The sequence below is a fragment of the Mus caroli genome, chromosome 4 (genome assembly GCF_900094665.2).
Source record: "Mus caroli chromosome 4, CAROLI_EIJ_v1.1, whole genome shotgun sequence".
In the NCBI taxonomy this organism is placed as follows: Eukaryota; Metazoa; Chordata; class Mammalia; order Rodentia; family Muridae; genus Mus; species Mus caroli.
Window position 1 is genome coordinate 59,629,730 of NC_034573.1, and position 24,181 is coordinate 59,653,910.

The window sequence follows — 24,181 nt, forward strand, 5'->3', positions numbered from 1 at the left end:
AAGGAAAGGAAAGGAAAGGAAAGGAAAGGAAAGGAAAGGAAAGGAAAGGAAAGGAAAGGAAAGGAAAGGAAAGGAAAGGAAAGGAAAGGAAAGGGCTTTTGTAGGTAGACAGTTCCAACTGTGAGTTCCAACACTGGCTCTGCTATTCATCAGCTGTGTCTCTATGGGCACTGCACTCACCATGTCCGAGACTCGATTTCTCAACTGTGAGACTCCATTTCTCAAGTAGACTGACCTATCATTGTATGCTGCTAGGAGATATCTCAGTGGTTAAACTACTTGCTGTACAGTTAGCAAGCACGAGGACCAGGATCTGGATCCCTACCACCCATATAACTGCTAGGCAGACAGAGCAGGCTACTTATAATCCAGCACTCAGAGGGTGGAATGCAGGAGTTGCCCTAGTTTGTTGGCTAATTAGATTAGTTGGATACGTGAAGTTGGGTTCAAATGAGAGATGCTGCCTTGATGGTGGAAACGGTCTAGGAGAACTCCTCATGTCAGCCTTGGGCCTTTACACCTATACACATACACAGGTGGCATACATTTATACTCATGTGAAGAAACATACACCACACACACACACACACACACACACACACACACACACACGGGCGTATGCGCGCACGTGTCTGATACTTCCGATTTTTTAAAAATGCTAGTCTATATATCACCTCCCCCTTTACCTGTGGTGGGTACATAGGAATCATTATTGAAGTATACATTTCACAGGAAGGGAACATTGAGGACACAAAGGAATGACTTTCCGAAAGTCAGTGTCAGAGACTCATCTTTTGCACTAGACCACCTTAGGCTGAAGAAAATAAAAATCTCTTGACAGCTGAGAATCAGGGAAATTGAAGATGTGGTGACTCTCCATGAGACTAACAGCCCCTCTGTGGGGGGCACTTGATACTGTTTCCTGGGACTCGAGAAGCAGGACAGTTCTTCCTGGCTTTCCCCAAGAAGTCTAAAGAGAAAGCTTCATGGAGATACCACTCCATATCCTCTGCCTTCATCTCTGGCAACTCTTTCAAGGGGGAAAGCATGTTTAAAACCACCGTAAAACAAAATGCGCCTATAGCATAAGAAAAGAGTTCTAACACTTGAATGAAAGAACCATGAGGCAGCATGTTCTCTCACCTGGACCATCATGAAGCAAAGCTCAGAGAAAGCCAGGGAATTGCCAAAGCCCACCCAGCTCACAGATAGGAGAAATGGGCTCTGGTGTTTCATTGTTCCTCGGCACCACTTCTGGCCAACACCCCCATCAAGCCCTGCCCCTGAGGCTTACCTTTCTGATACTGGAGCCATAGCTGCTGCTGGACCTTCTTGCTGGGAAAATGGATGATGCAGGTAAGCTCAGAACCATATAAAGCCTCGGCAATGTAGTGGGAGCCATAGTGCTGGATGAAGGACAGCAGCTCATCCCGACTGCTCTCTTTGGTCAGGATCTTTAGGACATTGGTGAAGCCTGGAGGGAGAGGAGAACGTGTAAGTGCTTAGACATCAAAAGTTGGTGGCCAAAAATGTGTATGCCAGTCAGGACTCTTCCCAGCTAGGTTATGCGGCCTTCATTCTTATCACAGGGGCAGCAGGCTGTCATCTCTAGACTTACCTGCTTATAGCAAAGGCTGACTTTCACTGCCAGATAAGGTGACATAGTGGAACCCTTCAGAAGACAACAACTTGCCAACCTACATGATGGTCACTTAAGGACACAACCAGAGAGTTGAGATGAGGCCTATGATTGGACAGCTAATGTATACCAGATAAGGGAAACCATTAAATGCTTTTATTCTCTTAGTCCAAACACTGCAATGTTGCCTACCACATCCCCAATCAACCTAATGAGAAGCCAAAGCTTAAAGACTATAAGTAACAGATTTTGGCTTGCCAGCTAACAGAGCTTATACCAAACTGATTCAAGCTTATAACAACTGAATCCAAAGGATTTAAACACTGTTTTCTTTTTACTCCAAGTAAGTTGCCTGGAGTCCCTTTGCTGCACTGGTCCCAGCTCCGTAGATTTCATACCTGCTTTAGCTTCTTGCTACCTCATCTTCCTTTCCACCTTTGCCCTTGTTTCATGAGTCAGTGAACATTTTTCTCTATTGAGATTGCCATGGAGTTTTCTGGCTGCTTGTTGTACTACCACAGTGTGCTGCTCAGTCTGCTGGACCTAGACCAGGGCTGGCTAAGGTGTAACCCAGGAGCTGCTGTCCTTCATTCATTCTTCTTGTTCTTTCCAGGGCCTTCCAGCATGGGAGACTGTTTCCCTCACCATTCAGCTACTCCCCAATTCTCTCCACGGCAACCAACACAGCTTTGGTATGGAAAACACCTTGGAAAGCTTCCGAAGGAGTAATGACAGCCCAGAACGCGCTACCTTGATTTTCAAACTCGGAGCATTTAGAGAACAGCAAATGCCAGGAAGGGCTCCCTGTCGATCAGGTCCCCATCTACACTGAAGGCTAACTCATCTAGAATCCATGCAGCTGTTCTGAATTCTCTCTCCGGATATCCCATATACTGGAGGAGTCTGCAGCACCCTGCAGTTAGATTTGAGTTGACACTACAAGTGAAGCCCAGACAAATGCTGTCCCTGACAAATGTTGTCACCATTCATTCTTCTTGGCATTCTTTGCTCTTTGTCTAAAACAGCCTATATCTCACATCCTTAAACATTGTGCCCTCCTTCCTGTCACTAGACAACATCCCAGGACTGTATCTGGGCCTAGAGAAATGCCTGAGCTACTTCCTATTGCCTAATTTGTACTCAGTGAAGCCTGGGATTTCTATCACTGTTTCTTCTTTTACATACTGGCTGTACCCCAAGACTACACTGTCCCCATCCATGAATTTACCCCTTCCCAAGACACACCCATGCTTAAAGATACTATGAAGTTACCCCTTTCTTATAAGCTGATTCCTGTGTAGAACACCCACCTCCTCTTTCTCTCCCCCAACCCCACACTCTGAAGGATTACCAGTTTTACAGATAGACGGCCTCCTTATCTGTCTCTAAATTCACAAATGCATTTTTCCTGTGCCCATCCCAGTCAGAAACACCACCAGCTCCTTGAGCCCAACATATACCAGCCATCGTTATTATATTAAAAAAAAAAAAAACCACCCAATGCCACATCAAAGTGCAAGCACCTCTCCAACATTGAAAATGAGCTCCAATTTGCCAACATTTGATTTACAAGGAGCTTCCAGGAACATCATTACTGATTAATTAAAGCAGGTACACCTTTGTAGTTCTAACAGGAACATCACAGTTAAATTCACAAGTGCAGGGTGAGGGGGTGGAAGGGAAACCGAAATAGGATTCCAAGAAAGGGTGCTTGATTAGAACAACCTCTCTCCATCAACCTGTTAACTCATGCAACTGAGTAATTAATACAGTGGGATTAATAATGAGATGGTTTCTGTTAAGTAATAAATGACAATGCCTTGGAGATGCCCTAGGGCTCTTTAGCTAGACAGGCAAAAATACAATCAAAATGCCTGCTCTGTTTCCTCTTCTGGCACTGCCTGGCTGTGTGTCCTTGGGCTGGTTGCTTAGCCTTTTGGACCTCCAGTTTCTTTAACTGATGACAGATAGGCTAGATTATTACTTTTCTTGTGGAACTGCTGCAAACCACAAGACATGAAACATTATAGCATGCTTGACAGATGTCAGCAACAATCACTCTTTGTACTTCCCAGAGGGTAAAGTCCTCCGAGCTCCAGGATGAAAGAGCCCCATTTTGCTGATGACTAAAGTAGTACTGAAAAAAAAATAGTAATAAAAGAGAGAAAAACTCAAGAAATAATTAGGGGACACACTGACAATAAGCCAGTGACAGTGTTGTCAGAACCAGAGCCGAAACCCCCCAGCTAGGTGTCCTCTTCCCAGGCACCATGATTTAATACCATATTCTCCAGTTCTCATTTATCTTATTCTTTGATCAGCCACAGACACCAACAATGATACTCTGTTAGTTTCTGGAGACATTGGGATAAACAGCTTCCATGCCCTGGCTCCAGTTCTCCTGTGGACAGACATGATTCAGATACAAATCAGATAGTTTGGTAGTACTTCCCTGGGGGTTTTCCAACACCTGGCATTTCTTTTCTATTTTAATTTATTTATTTTTATTTTTATTTTTTAGAATGGAGAGTGGAGGAGGCACCAAAGAGTTTAGTGTGTACACCCCAGGCAGGGAGAACGAGGCAGAAGGTACGGCAAGTGCAAAACCATGAACAAAGAAGTCCCATCTCAAGAACAACAAATTACACTCCCTGCTGGAGCTCAGGGCTCATATGGATAAAGAATGATGGATGCAGGTGCATATGGTGATAAAGAGTGTAGCTACATGTTGTTGCTATGATGGCCAAGGAAAGAAACAAAGAGAACTGAAGAGAGAAGAAGGTACAATCACAAGACAGACACACTTCTGGAACACAAATATTGCTTAGGTTACTGTTTTTATCCTTCCGGTGGCCATACTTCTTCACCATGCTCAGACATCTCTTCTAGGGAGCTCTTTCTGTGTCATACTGTCCCATTACTTTATGGTCCCCACTGCAGCGTGCTAACGTCACTGCATGCTATGTTGTTCAACCTAGATGCTCTTTCATGATTTAGTGCCAGCCACAGTTTAGGGCATCCTTATCCCTTGAGACCATGTATTGTGTGATGGTAAATCCTTTGGATGCCAGCTGGGCAGTAGTCCTCACCTGCTGAGAGGGTGATAGTACTCAGCTTCACACGATAGAGGTTGCTCCGGACACGCCACTGTTGCACCATGGGGTACCCCATGGCCTCGTCATACCTGATGTCTCCTAGAGGGAGAAATAAGATGGCCACATGAGACAAGAATGAAGAATACTTAGAACAATGTACACTCTGCAGTGTTGGGCTCGGCTTTACTGCTCACCTCTAGAAAGTGAAAATAAGATTGGTTGGTCCTGACTGTTGCTTCTGTTAGAACTGACCACCTTACCAGCTCTATACCACCATGCTTTTTAGCCATATCTCTGTGCTTCTCTTGGGCTTCTAATGCCCCTCTACCTTACATGCAAATGGTCAAATTTGTACCCCACCTACCCAAGGCCATTTGCAACTTATCATGGATATTAGACATCTCATTGTCTCAGATTTCCCATTTGACATTGCAGCTATCCATTGCTGTTGCTGTCTTATCTCAGGGGACATAATGTGAGACTTGAATATGATAACAGAATTGAAAGCTCTTTTAGAAAAGAGAAATTCTGTGCCTGTAGGCCTGTAGAACTGTTGGGGACAGGAACATAGTTTCTTTTTTCTCAGACCATTTGTTTTACTGCACTGCAGCTGATTTTTACATTGAAGAGCAGAGCTGAACAGTTACAACAGAGACCTCTTGAAAAATCCCTAGATACCCACCATACACCCATCCCTTAGTGCTTGCTGCCCTTGCTGTAGACCATTGGTTGTAAATATGGGCGTTTGTGAACACTATGCGGTAAACTTGTATATCTATATAAAATTTCCCAATTCAAATAAATGAGAAATGGCTAAACAAACTAAACTTTTCAATTTTCACTGTATTATAATAAAACACAGGATAAGGCTCTGTGAAGATGCTGTTATTCATGGAGACTTCTTTATACAGAGGGATCACTGAGAAAGCATGTTCCATAAAACACATTACAGAAATCACAGGTATTGTAGTGATGCAGTGTAAACAAAGAAAAAATACAACAAACATGCTGACAAGCAGTTAACACTGGGTAACAGATCCAGGACAAAAAAAAAAAAAAAAAAGTACTGCTTTCTGATTTCTATCTATCTCCATTTCTAAAAATTTCCAACCAAGGCTCTGAATTCTCTTTTTTCATAATCATGAAAAAAATGCATTAAAGATGAAATGCTAGTCATATTATCAGTTATTAGTGTTGTTATGTATTTGTGCTTTCCTGTGCCTCTGCAAATAGAAGGCACATTCCATATCCGTTTCTCTTGTCTCCTGGTGAGGAGGCACTTAAAGAGATATTTGATACGGAGATTAAAATGAGAATCTCATTGGAACAAATGATTTCTTCCTGGTCATTTCTGTAGTATTAAAGTTGTCCATTATTGTCAACTGTTTTTTTTTTTTTCTCCATCTTTAGCCTTTTCAGGAATAATATAATTTTAGATGCTTTCATTTTCAAGTAAAATATTCATGATCCCCAAAGATATGTCCATTGAAGTGAGGATGTTTAGTTATAAATATGTCCTGTTTATCTGCTCTGTCTTGCCTATGCTCCTTATGTGGTGCTAGAGAGGAAAGAGAGATTGGATGGAAGAAGGAAAGAGAAGACTGTGCTCCTACCCAGGGCAAAGAAATTAGTCTATTCAAGGAGTCCCTGACACCCAGCTCCAGGCAGCTTCTTTTCTCTGTCCCATCTGCTACTGCCTGGCCATGTTCACAGCTGTAGTGTGCAGCGTGGCCTGTAATCAACAATGGGGCCTCCCCTCTGACACAAGAAAACTGAACATTCTGATGTGGGCTGTTAAAAGAACCCTTTTCTTGTGTGATGTGGTGCTCAAAAGCATGGAGGTACCTTATGCTTATCAAGCCATTTAAAAAGCTATCTTTATCATTTCTCATTATATTCTGGGCCTCTCTCATAAGTAGCCATTACTCCATCCCTCATTTTACATCTGGAATATAAACTTGTCTAATAGAAGGTTGGGTTCTTGTCATCAAGGCCAGGGGCTCTATTGTTTGAAGTTCTCCTACAGAGTCCAGAATGGATCTCAGCATTCAGTTGGAGTTTTATAGTTTCCTAGATGGAATCCTTTCTTTGTATTCTTGATCAGGAAACCACCCTGGTTCTCTCTCTGCCCACCCTCATACTCTGTGTGCAGTTTGCCACTTGAGGAAAGGAGATGAGATGAAGCTCTGGGAGAGAAGATAGCTTTGCCTTGGTAATTATTTTTTAAAGGTTTATTTTTATTTTATGTGTGTGGGTATTTTGTATGGTTGTTTGTCTGTGATCAGTGTGTGCAGTGCCTATAGATGCTGAAAGAGGATATTGGATGCCCTGAAACTGAAATTAGAGATGGTTGTGAACCATCATGTTGGTGCTAGAAAACAGACCCAGGTCATCTGCAAGCGTAGTCAGTGCTTTTAACCACCGAGGCATTACTACTGCCTCTTGTAATTAAAAAAATCCCTTGAATTATAGCAAATATAGCAATTCCTTTATTAGGAAACTTTCAAATGTCCCTGAGCCAATGCATGGAGTTATAATAATCTGTACAATTATGAGAGAACCATCGTAAACCAAACATCTTACATACATGATCTTTATTCCTTGCCTATTTTTGAAAAAAAAAGTTATATTCCCGTTGCAAAGATGGACACTCTCCAAAAATATACAACAATCAATGATGGGTCAGGGTCTTTATAGAACTTTCCTATGGACCATGTGAAGAAATAGCAGTTCTTACAAACGGTGAGCCTCCCTTAAGGGAGTTTTCTAAAGAGACATGAATCTCAAGAAGGATATAATAGACTAGACTTGATGTCCAATCAGTGGAGAAAATTCAACGAGAATACTCCATGTCACTTAGGATTTCTGTGATCATAGGAAGGGGGAAATTAAGGAAAGCAGAGAAGTCTTTAACACAATTTACAGAAGGTTTTTCATCTGTGGGTTCATTTGATCTGAATCTTCTTTGAAGTGGGACAAGTCTGGGAGGTGGTATAAGATAATAGATAAAGCATCCACTTTAGAGTCCAGACTAATTAGGCTTAATCCTTGATGATAATTTATGCTGTAGCTCTGCAACCATGGAAGAGTATATGATCACCGTAACCATCGGAAAGCAGACTAGTGACACTTGCTGATCATGTTGGCTGAAAACCAGACAAGACCTTGCCTCCCAAGAACACCATCCGTCTATGTGCCGTCTTCTCTGTCAATACCGCTTTACAGGAAAGGCTCCATGATTGTTAGATCTTTTACTCTTTGTCACTCAGAGCTTTTGAGTGATAGAGGTGTCTGTCACATTGCAGGATAATTCCTGTGGGACAATCCTCTAATTGTCAAGATTCAACCATCCTCAATGGTGGTCATCCTGGTTAATGTATACCACCCAACAATTATATCACCAAAGTAGAGTTCAGATCCTTGTATCTTAGAGAATCAACTCCACACCCCCCGCCCCCCGCCAAGAAAGAGGTAGCAGAATGACTGGAAGACAATAAAGAAGGTAAGCAACACACCCTGGGTGGAGACAGAAAATTCTGGCACCTCAGAAGGATGGCTCTGAGTCAGTGAGTGTGCAGAGGTCTGAAAGGTGCATCTTACCTGTGAGAAGCTGAAGGTCTGGGAGGGGCTCAGAGAGAACCCCCCGGCATTGCTCTTCCACTGGCAGCGGGATCACCAACAGCCCATCTGCCAGCTGTGGAAAGTCCTTGATGAAGTTATTCTCCCTGTGGGGCAGAGCAAAGAAAGAGATTGCAGAGCAGAGGAAGGGAACATAGCAATGGTGAGGCAGGAAGGCAGGAACTTTGTCAGAACAGGCTGGGTGGCATCAATGTAATGCTAGCTTTCCGAATCATAGCTCTGAGAGCACAAAGCTTACCATAGGGTACAGAAAGCAGGCAGGCTGGGTGTCAAAGCCTGGAGCACCCACTGACTAGCTACTTATTGTTTCTCTTGCAACCAGTTTCCCTTTCCTTTAAATGAGGCTTAGATCTCAGGGCTGCTGTAAACGCTTAATGGGATCAAGCTGCCAATTGTTTAAGACATCCTCTGAGGCTCTATAAACTATATATTTGGCTGTTAAGCATCCCTTTGCATAAGCAATGACAGGGGGTAAACCTGGATGTGAGGGAACTGTGCATCAAACAGCGTTTGAAGCAGGAGAAACAAAGCTAAGTTGAACAAAAGAACGCTCAGAAAAATGCATATGTGTTAAGATAGAAGGAATTCTGCAGATACTTTGGCTCAGACCACTCTGGAAGCCTGAGGTCTTAGGAAATGGGATATCTTGTTTAACAACAACCAGTAGATCAGACACAAACCTAGATCTCTTTGCTCCCAGACTAGTTAGTGTTCATTGCCTTACCCTAACTTCACGTGGGCTTGACTCCAAGCGATCCACAAGACAAACCCCTAGGTGACCCAGGAATGGTGAATCCTGGATAGATATGGTTTAAGAGGACAGTGATGGCAACTGTCTCATTATTCTAGACAATAGGCTGACCTAAAAATGGAACAGCTGGCCACGGGAGATGGGAAGCTTGCTGACACTAGGAGAGCGTAAGCAGGAAATGTGACAGCCAGTTGGCAAGTAGCATATCAAGGGCATTTCCCTATTTAACCTGACTTGCGAGATCACTTCATGCTCAGAGACCCTCAAAGTTAGAAGCACTAATTATAAACTGCAGAGGGAGGGAAATGACAAAAGGAGGAGGCTGTTTATACCTTCCTCTTGCCACCTGGCACAGGCACCCTTGAAGTGAAAATCAGAGACAAATACAAAAATACCTGATGTTAAACTAAGCCATTTAAAGTCTGGACTCCAGGCAGCTCAAAAGCAGCCGAGAAACTGCCTACTGGGTCACGTTCTTGTCTTTACCGCATATGCTCATACCATTCCCTAGAGACTTTTGAAGTCTGTCACCAATCTGTTCACTTAGTGAAAAAGTTCTCTAGGGCTGGATCCAGAAAAGGTGATGTTATCTGCACCTTCAACATCTCCAGCATCACCATTACCTCAGCACCTGTCTTATTCATTGCATTCTTAGTTTGCTGGGCACTATCAGATTACTTTCCATATATCTTGATATTTAATCTTTACCATGGCTCTTGAGCTGGTATTGTGTATAAAAAACAGAAACAACAATGAGAGTCCAGGTTGATGAGAATAGAACCTAAAGAAGAGTATTTTGTGTGTATCTGATGTCCATCTGTAGACTCACATGATTTGCTAATCTGGGAGCCACAAACAGCACAGGGTATGGAGAAATCAGCTTTCCAGGAAATGGAAATACTACACTCAAGATAACAGCAGTGACATGGTTGCTGAGACTACAGATCTTTCTTCAAATGGGCAGTAAAATGGAAGCAGGTCCAAGGCTGCTCACATAGCTCTGAGTTGAGTCCTACAGACAGAATGACCAATTTTGTCCCTTGTCCCCCAGATCTTCCCAACCTGGTAAGAGAGAGAAATAATGGCCACAGAGTACGACCAGTGAGCTCCTTGTAAGGCATTCTGGTTGGATTGTAAGAAACCCTTTATCATGTGACCCACGAGTACTTGACTTATAGGTAGCAGAAACTAATTTTAATGGCACTGAACACTGGGCTCCAGGTCTCCCCACATGATATCCTACCAGAGTAATCAGAGACAAAGCTACTAAACTTCAATTTTCTCATATGTAATACAAGGATTGTAAAAGTTTTCCAGCTTTCGAAAGAGGAAGAGTAGAAATGACTTCCTTTAGCACGTACTGTCTGTTGGGCACCCTGGTAAGCACTTTACCCCACTGTATGAAGTAGGTGCTATTAAACTCCCCAGGGTAGAGATGAAAACTTTAATTTAAAAGAACTTTTACAACTCGAGGCCATAACATTGTAGGTGTGAGGTCCTAGGTAATGAGGTCATGGATTCCATACTTCTTATCTCAGTAAGTTAAGTAAGAAAGTCATTCCCTGGGATGGACAGACTGAGGTCCTCAGAGTTATAAAAGTGTCAATGATTGAGATTCCCAGACTCCAAGCAGGACTCAGAAAAGGACCTGTGGCATCTTACAACCTGAGTGCTTACAGGGGCTCTGTTCTCATTGAGAGCTGAGCAGATCTTACTCTGAGGGGGCACAACTGCATTCTTCTACTTAAGCAATAGGTGCCAAGTGTCCTTCAGTGATTTACAGTCTGAGCACACATGGGAGTTAGGCTGTGGAGGGATATTCACTTCTTTAGGGTGGGTGGTTTCCTCTATATCCATCAATTTCTGTACATGTTTTTAAAACACCAGAAGAGGGAATACATACAGACTGGTACCCCTCATTCCCACCTCCAACCCCTGTGCTCCAAGTCAGTCTGCTGATATCTGACATCAATGGACAACAGAAAGATGGACATGGGCAAAGTCAAGTGGCAGAAAACATGGCTTAAGGTGCCTCTTCCACAAATATTTCCCTCTGAGTTACAGAAACATGACGAAGCTCATGAGAAAGAGAAGAAGGAGTCAGGTAGCATAGAAAGCTAAGAGTGAGGCACACACATAAGGATGAAGTGAAGAATAACAGGACAGCCACTCTTTTCTGGCAATAAATCCATTCCTGACTGCCTGGGCAATGGCTACAAGCCTGCATGGCCTCAGCCAGCAGAGGGCGCCCAGGGCCTTCACATCAGTGTGCTCTAGGACAAGGCAAAATACAGATGTGGGAAAATAGCCTTGGGAAAGTTCTGCTGGGAAGAGAGAACCCTAAGATGGAAACTGAGAGAGCCTGAAAGTCCAAGGCTGAGGAAGGGACCCAGAGGTGGCATATGCAATTCTGCTCTTTACCTCTTACAATCCTCTCTCTTCCTCTCATCCCCCGACTCTGTGTATACTTGTGTGTGTGTGTGTGTGTGTGTGTGTGTGTATGAGAGAGAGAGAGAGAGAGAGAGAGAGAGACAGAGACAGAGACAGAGACAGAGACAGAGACAGAGACAGAGAGACAGAGAGACAGAAACAGAGAGGCAGAATTAGTCTGATTTTATTGATGAGGAAACAGGTTCTCTAGTTGGGAAGTGACAGTAGCCACAGATCACGATAACCCCTCTGGTTTGTAGCTTGGTGCCTGCCCTAAGCAAATTTATGTTCAAATGAGTACTCACATTCAGGGAATACAGCCAGAATGGAGTCTATTCTCTTGATCATTGACTAAGCCAGAAACACTTTTAGAGATGAGAACAGGAAGCACTCATGAACATAGCCACTATGGAACATGATATCCTGCATGTGTATTTGGGTTTGATAGTTTAGCAACAGGGTCACTGTTTAGACCAATGTCTTCAAAATACATCCGTGTGGAAGTTAAGTCTCAACTGAATTATACAGAAACAATTCAGCAAAAAAAAAAAAAAAAAAGTTTTTTTCCCAATTTTTATTAGGTATTTTTTTCATTAACATTTCAAATGCTATCCCAAAAGTCCCCCATACCCTCCCCTACCCACCCTGCTCCCCTACCCACCCACTCCCACTTCTTGGCCCTGTACTGGGGCATATAAAGTTTTCAACAAAAATTTTAAGCATATCCCAGAACACTGACATTGAGTGGGTACTGTTCTCTGCAAATCTGCATGAATAGAAGGCATGTTTGGAGTATCAAGGGCTACAGCATAAGGGGAGTACTGGATGTTCCTCCATTGGGGAAAACCAAGAGAGAGTAAGGATGCTGTACTGCAGTGTAGAGAAATACAGTGTAGAGTGTATTACAGAAATACAGTGTAGAGTGTAGAAATGCTGTGTAGAGTGTATTACAGAAATACAGTGTAGAGTGTAGTAATGCAGTGTAGAGTGTATTATAGTCTAGAAGATCCCATACAATCTAACCCCTGCTGACTCCTGCTGCCCATTCAGGACCATCATCGACAGGTTGTACTTGCTGTCCTCTTATGGGACAGGCTCCCATTATATATCCCCCAGCTGGAATGTGTCCCCTCTCTGGGAGGTTTTGCCTTTTCTCTGCACCTGGGCCACTTCTGTTTACCACTCAGACCACCCAACAGGCCACTGCTTTTAGGAAAGTGACTCAGATTACATCTGTCACACACAGTTCTTCCAAGAAAGGTTTTACAAGTTTTTAGCCATAGATCCACCCATGGAAAACCTCTATTTCTCACTGCGTTGCAGGCTCAGCGTGTCCTCAAACAATGCCCAGAGGGGCTCTGAGGGACAAACTGTGAAACTGAGTACAGGTGAGTCAAGTATAGATGCTTGATGAGTGTTTCTTGATAATGTGAAGAAAGCAAAAGATGGCAGCACACACACAGCCCCTGACTTTTGATAGATACTTCTCTGATGGTTCACTGTCCAGAATGTTTCCTCATCAGAGAGTTGTTAAAGGTTTGAGTCTAGCCTTTCTATAAGATGACTCAAAAATACTTTCTAGTCTGATTAGCTGTTTCAAACTTCATGATTGTGGAGAGTTTGGATGTTAAAACACAGAGCTCAATTGTCTTGGGCTATATTTCTTCACTTCTAGAGCAATTCATTGCCCATTTGTCTCTTACCTAATGTTTTGTTATCAGGTCAACCCTTCTGTAATACATTGTCTTAAATAACCATTAGCTTATATCAATCCACAAGCTATGGATGTCATCAAACAGCATCTGACATCGATAGTGGAGATTTCCTGCATGTTTCTGTAGCCTGCCTTCATGATATTTTCACCAAAGCTTTTGAATAAATGCCTTTATTTGTGATGTTCTTCTTTTCTTTTTCCTATAAAAAAATTCATGAGATCATCTCCATGTTGGAATATGATATTTGGGGTACCCTGAGTTCATGTTCCCAGGCCATAATCACCCCTATCTGGCTTAGGAATATTCATCTCTTACTCTCTTAGAAGTGCAAAGTGTTTTGCATCAACAATGCAGATGCTGTGGCTTCCTTGGAGATTAGACATAAGGGGCTGAGGACAGATGAACCGAGGGAGCCAGGTGGGAAAACCGTGACTTCCCTAAACAGCTTACATCAGGCCTCAAGCATGCATTCATGTGGAGGGTTGTTGGGTATGTACATATGAGGGAAAAAGATTCACCTTTTCATAAGAGTAGTCTAGTGTCTCCAAGTTAAATCCTTCCATCCCCTTTCTCTCCTTTAAGTATGTTGCTTGGGAATAGATTCCTGAAGTCATTGGTATCTGACTATGGAATGTGCAGAGCCTTAGAAATCATAGAGCCACAGATCCAAGTTCTATCTAGGAAGGTCTGACTGTTTGTCTGGCGAGTTTCTCAAGTACCACATTCTGAATCTCTCAAGGGCTTTAGACACAGTTCAGCCAGGGCCTGGTTCACATCATTCACCACAAAGCAGCTGCTGACCCATGTACAGAGGTGAGGGCAGATGTCCTTATCCTCCAGTGTCACCTGTATCTCAGCTCTAGGTGGCACAAAATTTATAAAGCAGCTTCAACTATCTCATTTCCTTTTGATCAGCCATGTTGTCGAGAAGGACAAACAAAGGCAACTACTACACAAGTTCTCCCCACCCTCCCACACCTTGCATTCCTCCCTGTCTCCCTCACCCTTTAAGAGTATAGGTGAGGCTGATAAGTGGATATTAGCCCAGAAACTTAGAATACCCAAGATAGAATTTGCAAAACACAAGAAAATCTAGAAGAAGAAAGACCAACGCGTTGATATTTCATTCCTCCCTAGAATAGGGAATAAAAAACCCATGGAAGGAGTTATAGAGACAAAGTTTAGAACTAAGACGAAAGGATGGACCATCCAGAGACTGCCCCACCTGGGGATCCATCCTGTAATCAGTCACCAAAAGCAGGCAGTATTACATATGCCAGCAAGGTTTTGCTGAAAGGATCCTGATATAGCTGTCTCTTGTGAGGCAATGCCAGTGCCTGGCAAATACAGAAGTGGATGCTCACAGTCATCTATAGGATGGAACACAGGGCCCCCAAGGGAGAGGTTAGAGAAAGTACCCAAGGAGCTGAAGAGGTCTGCAACCCTATAGGTGGAACAACAATATGAACTAATCAGTACCCCCCAGAGCTCCTGTCTCTAGCTGCATATGTAGCAGAAGATGGCCTAGTCNGAAGAGAGGCCCCTTGGTCTTGCAAACTTTATATGCCCCAGTACAGGGGAACGCCAGGGCCAAGAAGTGGGAGTGGGTGGGTAGGGGAGCAGGGCGAGGGAAGGGTATAGGGGACTTCCAGGATAGCATTTGAAATGTAAATGAAGAAAATATCTAATAAAAAATTGAAAAGAAAATAAGCAAAAGGAAAAAAAGAAAAAAAAAGGAAAAAGGAAAAAAAGAAAAAATGGCTGTGTGCTGAGGGTTTGACCCAAAACTTGAATTAAGGTCCAGTATTAAGACGGACATCATAAGAAGTTAAATGTGGCAGCATACACCTATAACCCCATTACTCACACAGGTGGCTTATTAAAAATCCTCTGCTGTCCTGGACTTTATAGGGAATACTTCACAGTGAGCACTATCATCCTGACGCCTCAAGTCCTAGCATGAGAGGACCATTTATAACTGTTCCCTAGATATGGCAAAGCTCCAAGATAAAAGCAGCCTAGCCATTATTAATAACTGTTTAGTCAACAGACTTAAAAGTCTCCAGTGATCAGAAATACTCCAGTTTGCATCAGCTCCACCCTGAGTCCTCTCAATTCCAAAGAAGCCAAGTGGTTTCTCAGACCCTGTATGTGGGAGAGCCATGGAAGAACCACATATGCTTGCTTAACCTGAACTGAGGACCCTGCATCTCAGCCAGAGTGCTTCCTCTCTCTCAGCAGAAATGCTGTTTATTCGGAGGTGAGGCATAGGACACAGTTTACATCAGGTAGATATCTTTATTATTTTATTATTAGCATTAGGAGTTTGATGGGACCCTCTTAGAAGGCTCTGAACAGGCTAGAAATAGACAGAAAGACAGAGTCCCATGCCTGAAAACTAAAAATCCCAGGTCAGCTTTCTTCTAGCCTTCTCCAAGGAAAACCAGGCTGCAGACAACAGGGAGTGAGAGGAGACACTTCTGGCTTTCAGGTCCCAATGTATTAATGAATCCAAAACACTCACCAAATCTCTCTCTCTCTCTCTCATAACTCTGTGAGGTATTTTTATGTATGTATGTATTTATTCAATTTATTTACATTCTAAATGTTGTCCACCTTCCAGAGTTCTTCTCCCCATACCTCCTCCCTTCTGCCTCTGAGAGAGTACTGGGGGGGATATGGGGGGAGGGAGTAGGGTGGATAGATGGGGGAGGGGAAGAAACACCCTCACCTATACTCTTTTTTCCCCATTAAAAAAAATTATTAGATATTTTCTTCATTTACATTTCAAATGCTATACCCTTCCCTGCCCTGCTCCCCTACCCACCCACTCCCACTTCTTGGCCCTGGAGTTCCCCTGTACTGGGACATATAAAGTTTGCAAGACCAAGGAGCCTCTCTTCCCAATGATGGCCGACTAGGCCATCTTCTCCTACATATGCAGCTAGAGACAGGAGCTCTGGGGGTACTGCTTAGTTCATATTGTTGTTCCACCTATAGGGTTGCAGATCCCTTCAGCTTCTTGGGTACTTTCTCTAGCTCCTACATTGGAGGCCCTGTTTTTTCATTCAAACTTTCATTCATTAATCGGTTCATCCATTGAGCTCTATAGTGATGAGACACTGGGGATACAATAATGGCATTCTGTACCTGAAGGCTTATGTAACTTAGAGCCTATAAGGAAACATGTATTAAAAAATGCTCCCCATATATATATATATATATATATATATATATATATATATATATATCATATGTGTGTGTGTGTGTGTGTATTCCCAAGTTAATGTTTTTGAAAAAAAGTTAAAACGAAGCTTTTTTTAAAAAATTCTCTTAAGATCATATTTCTCTGGAATAACACATGCTAAATCAATGGCACCCATCCTTTTGGTAGAAGAACAGATACCATCCAGAAAAGGAGGGACTCCTTGCTCAGCTTTGCATCTCAAAGCAGGCTTTGTAGTGTCTCAAGCCAGACAGCTCCAAAAACCCTTCTTTTTATATTAAAAAAAAAACATGCTTGGCCACCTCAGATCATTGTGTTTTATTTTAACATAGAAACGACGTTGCAGGTAATGACCTTAAGGGAGTTCCACTAGACAGGAAAGGAAAAGCCTTTCTTTCTGCCACCAGTGCTTCAAGAAGCTGCTGAAGAAGAAGGATAAAAAGCCAGAGTTCAATTGGGGATGTTCCTGAGACCCTCATACAGTCGCAGTCTTCTAGAAATGCTGTGTTTCGCAAATGCAATGAAGAACAAGGGTGATAACCCACATGTCTAAAAGGCACATAAAAGTTGGTCGAGGGCCCTGTGATCCATCCAATAGCTGACTGTGAGCATCCACTTCTGTGTTTGCTAGGCCCCGGCATAGCCTCACAAGAGACAGCTATATCTGCGTCCTTTCAGCAAAATCTTGCTAGTGTATGGGCCCCACAATGGAGGAGCTAGAGAAAGTACCCAAGGAGCTAAAGGGTCTGCAACCCTATAGGTGGAACAACAATATGAGCTAACCAGTACAAACAATATGAACTAACCAGTACAACACCCCCCACCCCCCAAGAGCTCGTGTCTCTAGCTGCATATGAATCAGAAGATGGCCTAGTCGGCCATCATTGGAAAGAGAGGCCCATCAGTCTTGCAAACTTTATATGCCTCAGTACAGGGGAACGCCAGGGCCAAGAAGTGGGAGTGGGTGGGTAGGGGAGTGGGAGGGGAGGGTATGAGGGGACTTTTGGGATAGCATTGGAAATGCAAATGAAGAAAATACCTAATTAAAAAAAAAAGTTGGTTGAGATTTTTGGTGAACAACCGTGATGGAGTTTCCTTTCCCAGAGTAAGGGCATAATGCATGGGGTTTGTAAGCCCCTTCACTCTATAAGAAAAATCCCCTTCACTCCAAAGACACTCACTCATGAGAGTCAAAACTAGATGATGCCCTTTCCTGAGTTTTGACTCACAGGGAGTAGGAGATAAAGCCGTCAAGATTTCTTGCTCCCATGGAGGCAAGGAAACTGGAGGAGGCTGAGATTAAACCAAAGAGGATTTCAGCAAACAGAGACTTCCATTGAGTGAGTCTTTCTGAGAGCTTCTCAGATAAAAATCAGAGTGGCATTTCCTTCAGGGTACTGTCATAGGACTCTTCTTTGTAAGTAGTGTCCTTGTGTTTCCTTAACACATGGTTCTGGTTCCTATGTCAAAACTCATACACTTAGCCAGCTACAGCTGTTCTCTCCATGTCTGTCTCCTGGCTCAGATCGAGGATTTGGTTGGTTCCTCTTAAATCCTTTTTCCAGCAGGCTGACTTCAGGTTTTGATACAGAGTCAATGTTTCATAGCCATATGTCCTGATTGAGGCTCCATCCCATCTCACAGGACTACAAGAACAGCTTGTTAATGATGCTATCTGCATGTAGCCAAGTCCCCTCCAATTTTTTAACTGTCATGTAACCAGAGTGATTTTCTACAATGATTGTCCTACTGGAACCAGTGACACAGTTCAGCAGGTAAAGGTGCTAGCCACTAATGCTAACAACCTGAGTCTGACCCCTGGGACACACGAGCAAGAAGGAAAACACAGCTCCCAACTACTCCTATTAATACCCCATGTTCAGGTACACACACACACACACACACACACACACACCACACACACACACCACACACACACATACACACATACACACACACACACCAGAAACACAACTCACACATATACACATGCACACACACACATACCACACACACACATACCACACACACACATACCACACACCACACACACACACACACACACACACCATACACACACACCACACACACACCACACAGACCACACACACACCACACACACACATACACACACATACTAAATAAAATAAAAATATTAAAAATACCTTTTAATACATGTATTAGTGTATTCATATTCTAGCCCCACCATCACAAACAACCTTACACTGGCCACCATACAGCAGCACAGACTTAACAGTAGGTCAAAAGACTGGCATGGATTTCTTAGCTAATGCCAAGATACCAACAGGCTGCATTCCTCCCAGTTAATTACCTTGCAATCTCCAATTCCTCAGGGAAAACTACATTACCTGTCTTTCATTTCCATCTTTAGATGTAGCCCTCTTCACTTGAGAAGTCTGATTTTTAACCTTGGTCTTTCTTCTACTATAAAGACTCCTCTGATTTCACTGGGTCCAACTGGACCACATGAATAATCTCTCTAATGCTCCTCATCTGCCTAATGCCCATTTTGCCATGTAAGATATTTACATTCCCAAGGATAAGGAAATGGCCATCCTGGAAAGAACTCAAAGATTTCTCCTTGCTTCATCCTTCACGAGGACACTGTCAACACTCCTCTCTGAATTCTCTGACTTCTCACAGTCCTACGTTGTAACCAGCACCAGCATTTTCACACTATTCTGTTGTTCCTGGTCATTGACTGTCTACTTCATTGGACCATAAGTGCCCAAGGGCAAGAGCCATGCATGTCTGTCTCATGAATTGTGCTAAGCATCCCAAAACGCTAGTGCAGTCACTGGTGCACGCACATGTGGACTCAATATGTGCTCGCTCAATGAATGGACAAAGTATTCATCTGCACCATATTAATCTCCCTCCAATAGACTGGATTACTGCCTTCTTCATCTTTGGCTCTATCTACTCCTCCCTGTTTTTCCTCCCCTCTCTTTCCCTTGCTTCTTTCTCCTTGCTAACTAAGGAATTTCTGACAGCATATAATAGCAAATCTTATTTTAAAATTCTTTACACTTCTATATTAATTTACTCAATGCATTTGAAAGTCAGAGAACAACTTGTAGAAGAAGTCAGTTCTCCTATGATTCTGAGCGTGGAACTCAGATCCTCATGCTTGCCATCTTGCTGACTCCCAAGTCACAGTTTAAATGGCTATTGATTATTTACAACATGCTAGTCATTACTTTAAGGGCTATGCACATATTTTTTTTATTTTCCATGCAGAATTTTACTACGCAGTATGGTGAGGGGAAAGAGAAGACAGAGACAAAATGATGTTAAATACCAAACACTTTAAAAGCTAGGATTTGAATGGTATTACTAGTGAATGTTTAAATTTGTTCATAACCAAAAGGTAAAGGCTGTCTTCTTTAAAATACCAGTGCTGGTTGTATGCCCCATATGGACGCTGACATCAATAACAGCAATGCCCTTTATTGAATGCATACCATGCGTTAGGTGGTCTGCAGGCTCTGCTTCCAACAGGCTAGGCAATCTTGTGAGATAAGAGCTATTATCTCCATAATGATGGTTAGGAGACCAGGGCTCTGATAGGTGATGTCACCCTCCTTGTGTCACCTAGGATGGAATCAAGACCATTCATTCTACTCTGCTCCATATTCATCACATCCATCTTTCCTTCTGTTTCCAGCCCTGCTTTCTCTCAAATATAGTTGGACACACCGATGCTGAGTTAATCTGGGTTACATCTTGCCTGTGTCTCTGTTTTCTGAGTGCATAAGAACTTCCACCCATGGCACTGGACTCACTTATGCATTCTAAGCATGACCATTCCTAAGTCTTGCCTTGGTAATTGCCATCCCTAAAATTGAAAGAAATTGCAGGCTAGAGCAACATTATCTTTTCCTCAGCCACTTCGCCCTCCATCTCCTTGTCTGTGTGTGTTAGCACAGGGATTCTGTGTTCTTTCATAACACTGAGATCAAGCTGAGTTGTTCTTACTGTTGTTCATGAAACATTTTCTCAGACTCTTCTCTCTAGTTCTCAGGCAAGAATCAAAGACCCTGATACCTTGACTTTAGAGTTGGAGGTAAGGCGAGCCCTGCACTTCTAGATCACTATATTTTTCTAACAAAGCGTTATCACTATCTGTATTTACTAGATGCTATAATTAAGAGTCACAAAAGAAAATTAGCCTTACACTTATGATAGCCCAGACACACCCAGAAATTTAGAACTAGAACTGCCTCCTTCCACATAGGTGCAGGCTCTGAGGGAAGGATTCCCTAGTTTAAGGAAGCTGTCAAACTTCCCTTGTGATGGAAAGGTGCTTCTAGTAGTGCTTGCAGGCTCCAGGCACCCAGTCCTGTATCAGCTCCCTCAACTCTTCAAGATTCTAGCTATTAATTTATATCACAGTTAAGAGCAGAAGCTAACAGACTTCATTCATATTGCTGCATGGGCTATAGCATAAAAACTCAAACATTATCAATGCTCAGAAGCCTTTGATGCCAAATAAAACCAAGGGCTATGGAAGCTCACCTTGTCCACATCATCAGTGCTTCTCATTGTCCACAGGACTGCTCTGGTCAGTCATTCTAGTTAAACCAGCTACGTGAAACATTGTCACAGAGACTATATGGTCTTAAGCAATGGACTTCACATCTATGGGGGCATTTTAAGCTTTAAAGACATTTCTCTTGACTAACACAAGTGTCCTCATATACTGTTAACCAAAAAGGTGAAGAGACACTTCCCACAAATTTGTGAGCCATGTTTTCATGGGGCGCTGAGTGTCTTCTCTCACACTATTCTTTTACATAGCTCAGGGTGACCTTGAATCCACTGTTTAGACAAGGATAACCTTGAATTCCTACTTTTCTGCCCCCCCCCATCTAGATTATAAGCACATATGGTCATGGCAAGTTTTATGTGGTGCGGGGGATCTAAATCAGGATTTCTTAATGGCAGGCACGTCCCCATCAAGTGAGCTATATTCCCATCACCCTCTTACATTTTTTCTCTTCGTCTGTAGATTACAATACAATGACATCATTTATCCTTTCCCTTTCCTTCCTCAAGCTCCTCTCTCATATACTCCATTTTGTTCTCTCTCACATCCATGGCTTCTCTGTTCAATAATTGCTGTTATATGCATGTTTGTGTGTATGTATATTCCTAAATACAACCAGCTCAGTCTGTACAATGTTACTTGCATGAATGTTTTCAGGACTGACCACTTGGCATTGGATAACCAATTGATGTGCTCTTCCTTGGAGAAGACAATTTCTCCCATTCTCAGCAGGCTTTAGTTGCTTGTAACTTGTTGTTTGGTTGGGGCCTTGTGGGATTTCCCCTATTCATTTTTGCATGCCTATTGGTGTCATCCTCGCTCAACTCATGTTTAGACAGTCCTCATGGAGATATCTGTAAAACATTCCTGCACCAAAGGCTCAGGGAAAATTGTGGAACAGAGGACAGAAAGACCAAAAGAACCATAGCATCAGCGAGTTTGCTGTGCAATTGTTTTCCTAGTAATGTCAGAAGCTAGACCCATTAAATACACTACATTTTTAAAAATACTATTTGCAGTCAGATATTGTCTTCACATATTGCTACTGCCTCACAACTTCTATGTGGCTTTGGCTAGGCAGAACATTGAACTTTTAACCTGGGTTTGCGTTCCCTCATCAGAAAAGAAAAGGGGGATAGTAATCATTCAAGCCTCACACATTTGCTGTAAAGATGAAAAGAGCCCATAAAGCGGGCAGCTCAGCATAAGGTTTGAGAAGAGTAGGCTCTCAATAAATGCTAGTTATTGCTGCTCAGAATGGTCCACTCCCGATTTTAATTTAGCATACTCCAAAGGCTTGGTCAGGAATAAGAAGAATAAAAACATTAAGGGTGGAATGGACCTTAACCCTCCATTTCTTCCATTCCTGCTCAGACAGCACAGACAATTATCCAAGATACATAACAGAGCGATAATGAGAATACAGAATATGCCTCTATGGATTAGAAATCTTTCTTATTTTTCTGGTACATATGATTCTTCCCAAACCACACACCATCCCTAAAACCTCTGGAAGAATCTTGAATGCTGAAGACAATACTCCTTGCACCACAATCCTGCTTCCCCGCCCCAGCATCCTGCACTGAAATCACTGTCAGTGTTTCTATTCCCTGACTTTAGGACAAGAAAGTAGCTGCAACTTTGCCCTGATTGTCTGCCTCCAGAAAAGGCATTCAGCCCATAGAGAATAATAAAATAAATGTTTGTAGTTTGTATTATCAAATTTCATGCAGATAAAACTACAAATTAAATGTGAGAGATGTTTCAAAACTCCTAACTTAAAGCAACAAAGGAGGGAAAAAGTCAAGGTAACAATTTAACTAACCACATTGTATCTATCCATCCAATCATAATGATGATCCTAGAAAGAGTTAGAAAAAGACATGGTTTGTCTTTTTATGTTCACATTTAAAATCAAACAGGAGGTGGAACTTTGGAATCTGAACAAATGTTATAAAAACATGGTTCTGGTGTGAATCTGTGGCAGGGTCAAATCTCTGAAAGGCTCATTTCCCTTTTTGTCTTTCCCATTCTCCCTGGGGCACCTTGGGGGTCTTTCTGTACAGTCACCTCTAATGAGCTTAGCAAAATGAGAAAGCTGCTGTAGAAGAAGAAAATCTAATAGCAGTCGCTTTCTCGTTCACACGCACTCTCCTCTGTCTCCCTTTCTTATTAGTCATGAGCAACAGAGAAAGAAAACACCCAAAGGCAGTAGAAAGGCAGCATGGCTTGCTTTTGCTCTCTGCAGCACTGTGCTAATGAGGATCCCACCATGTTTCATAGCCCTTGTTGTTGAACAGACATCAGTTGCATTTAAATCCAGAACTCAGCTCCTGTGGACATTAGCCAGTCTGTTTTATAACTAAGGTGAAGTGTGCATATCATTACAGGACAGCTGGAGTTGTTTGTAAGTGCTCCTTAAAACCAAGGGATGTCAAGACATTCACAGATAGCCCAGGAAAACAAACATCCAATTAATGAGAACAATTTTTGTCTTTTCAACTCTGGCATCAAAATGTAATTGAATCTAGTCCTGAAGACTCTCTAGCTTCTCACCCTGTTAACTACTGTTGATGCTGTTGTATGCAATCATGTAGTCACCCTGACCATCAGTTTGCAATAGCTGTACTCATGAGATGGGATCTTAAGGTGTACTTTGTCTTTGTGTCTTTTTTTTTTTATACTTAATATTTTTAATTAGGCATTTTCTTTATTTACATTTCAAATGTAAATAGTTCCCTTTCCTAGTTTCCCCTCTGAAAACCCCCTATCCATTCCCCTCTCCCCCTGCTTACCAACCCACCCACTCCTGCTTCCTGGCCCTGGCAGCCCCCTTTACTGAGGCATAGAACCTTCACAAGACCAAGGCCCTTTCCTCCCATTGATGACCAACTAGACCATCCTCTGCTACATATGCAGCTAGAGCCATGAGTCCCACCATGTGTTTTCTTTGGTTGGTGGTTTAATCCCAGGGAGTTCTGGAGATACTGGTTAGTTCATATTGTTGTTCCTCCTATGGGGCTGCAAGTGGATGCTCACAGCCATCCATTGGACAAAGTACAGAATTCCCAATGAAAGAGCTAGAAAAAGGTATACTTTTTCTTTTTTTTTTTTTT

The 24,181-nt window shown here is 42.6% G+C and overlaps 1 protein-coding gene across 4 annotated transcripts in view; it reads right to left on the reverse strand.

Moving 5' to 3' along the window:
- The window catches only part of Astn2 (astrotactin 2), a 955,818-nt gene that overhangs the window by 254,841 nt on the left and 676,796 nt on the right, over positions 1-24,181 (reverse strand). For all 4 annotated transcript variants that reach the window (XM_021160105.1, XM_021160104.1, XM_029476272.1 and 1 more), the window contains 3 exons: positions 8,335-8,459; positions 4,729-4,833; positions 1,295-1,474 (listed from right to left, as the gene is read on the reverse strand). In XM_021160105.1, coding sequence (XP_021015764.1) covers positions 1,295-1,474; positions 4,729-4,833; positions 8,335-8,459 — 410 coding nt within the window. The remainder of the gene's footprint in view (positions 1-1,294; positions 1,475-4,728; positions 4,834-8,334; positions 8,460-24,181) is intronic.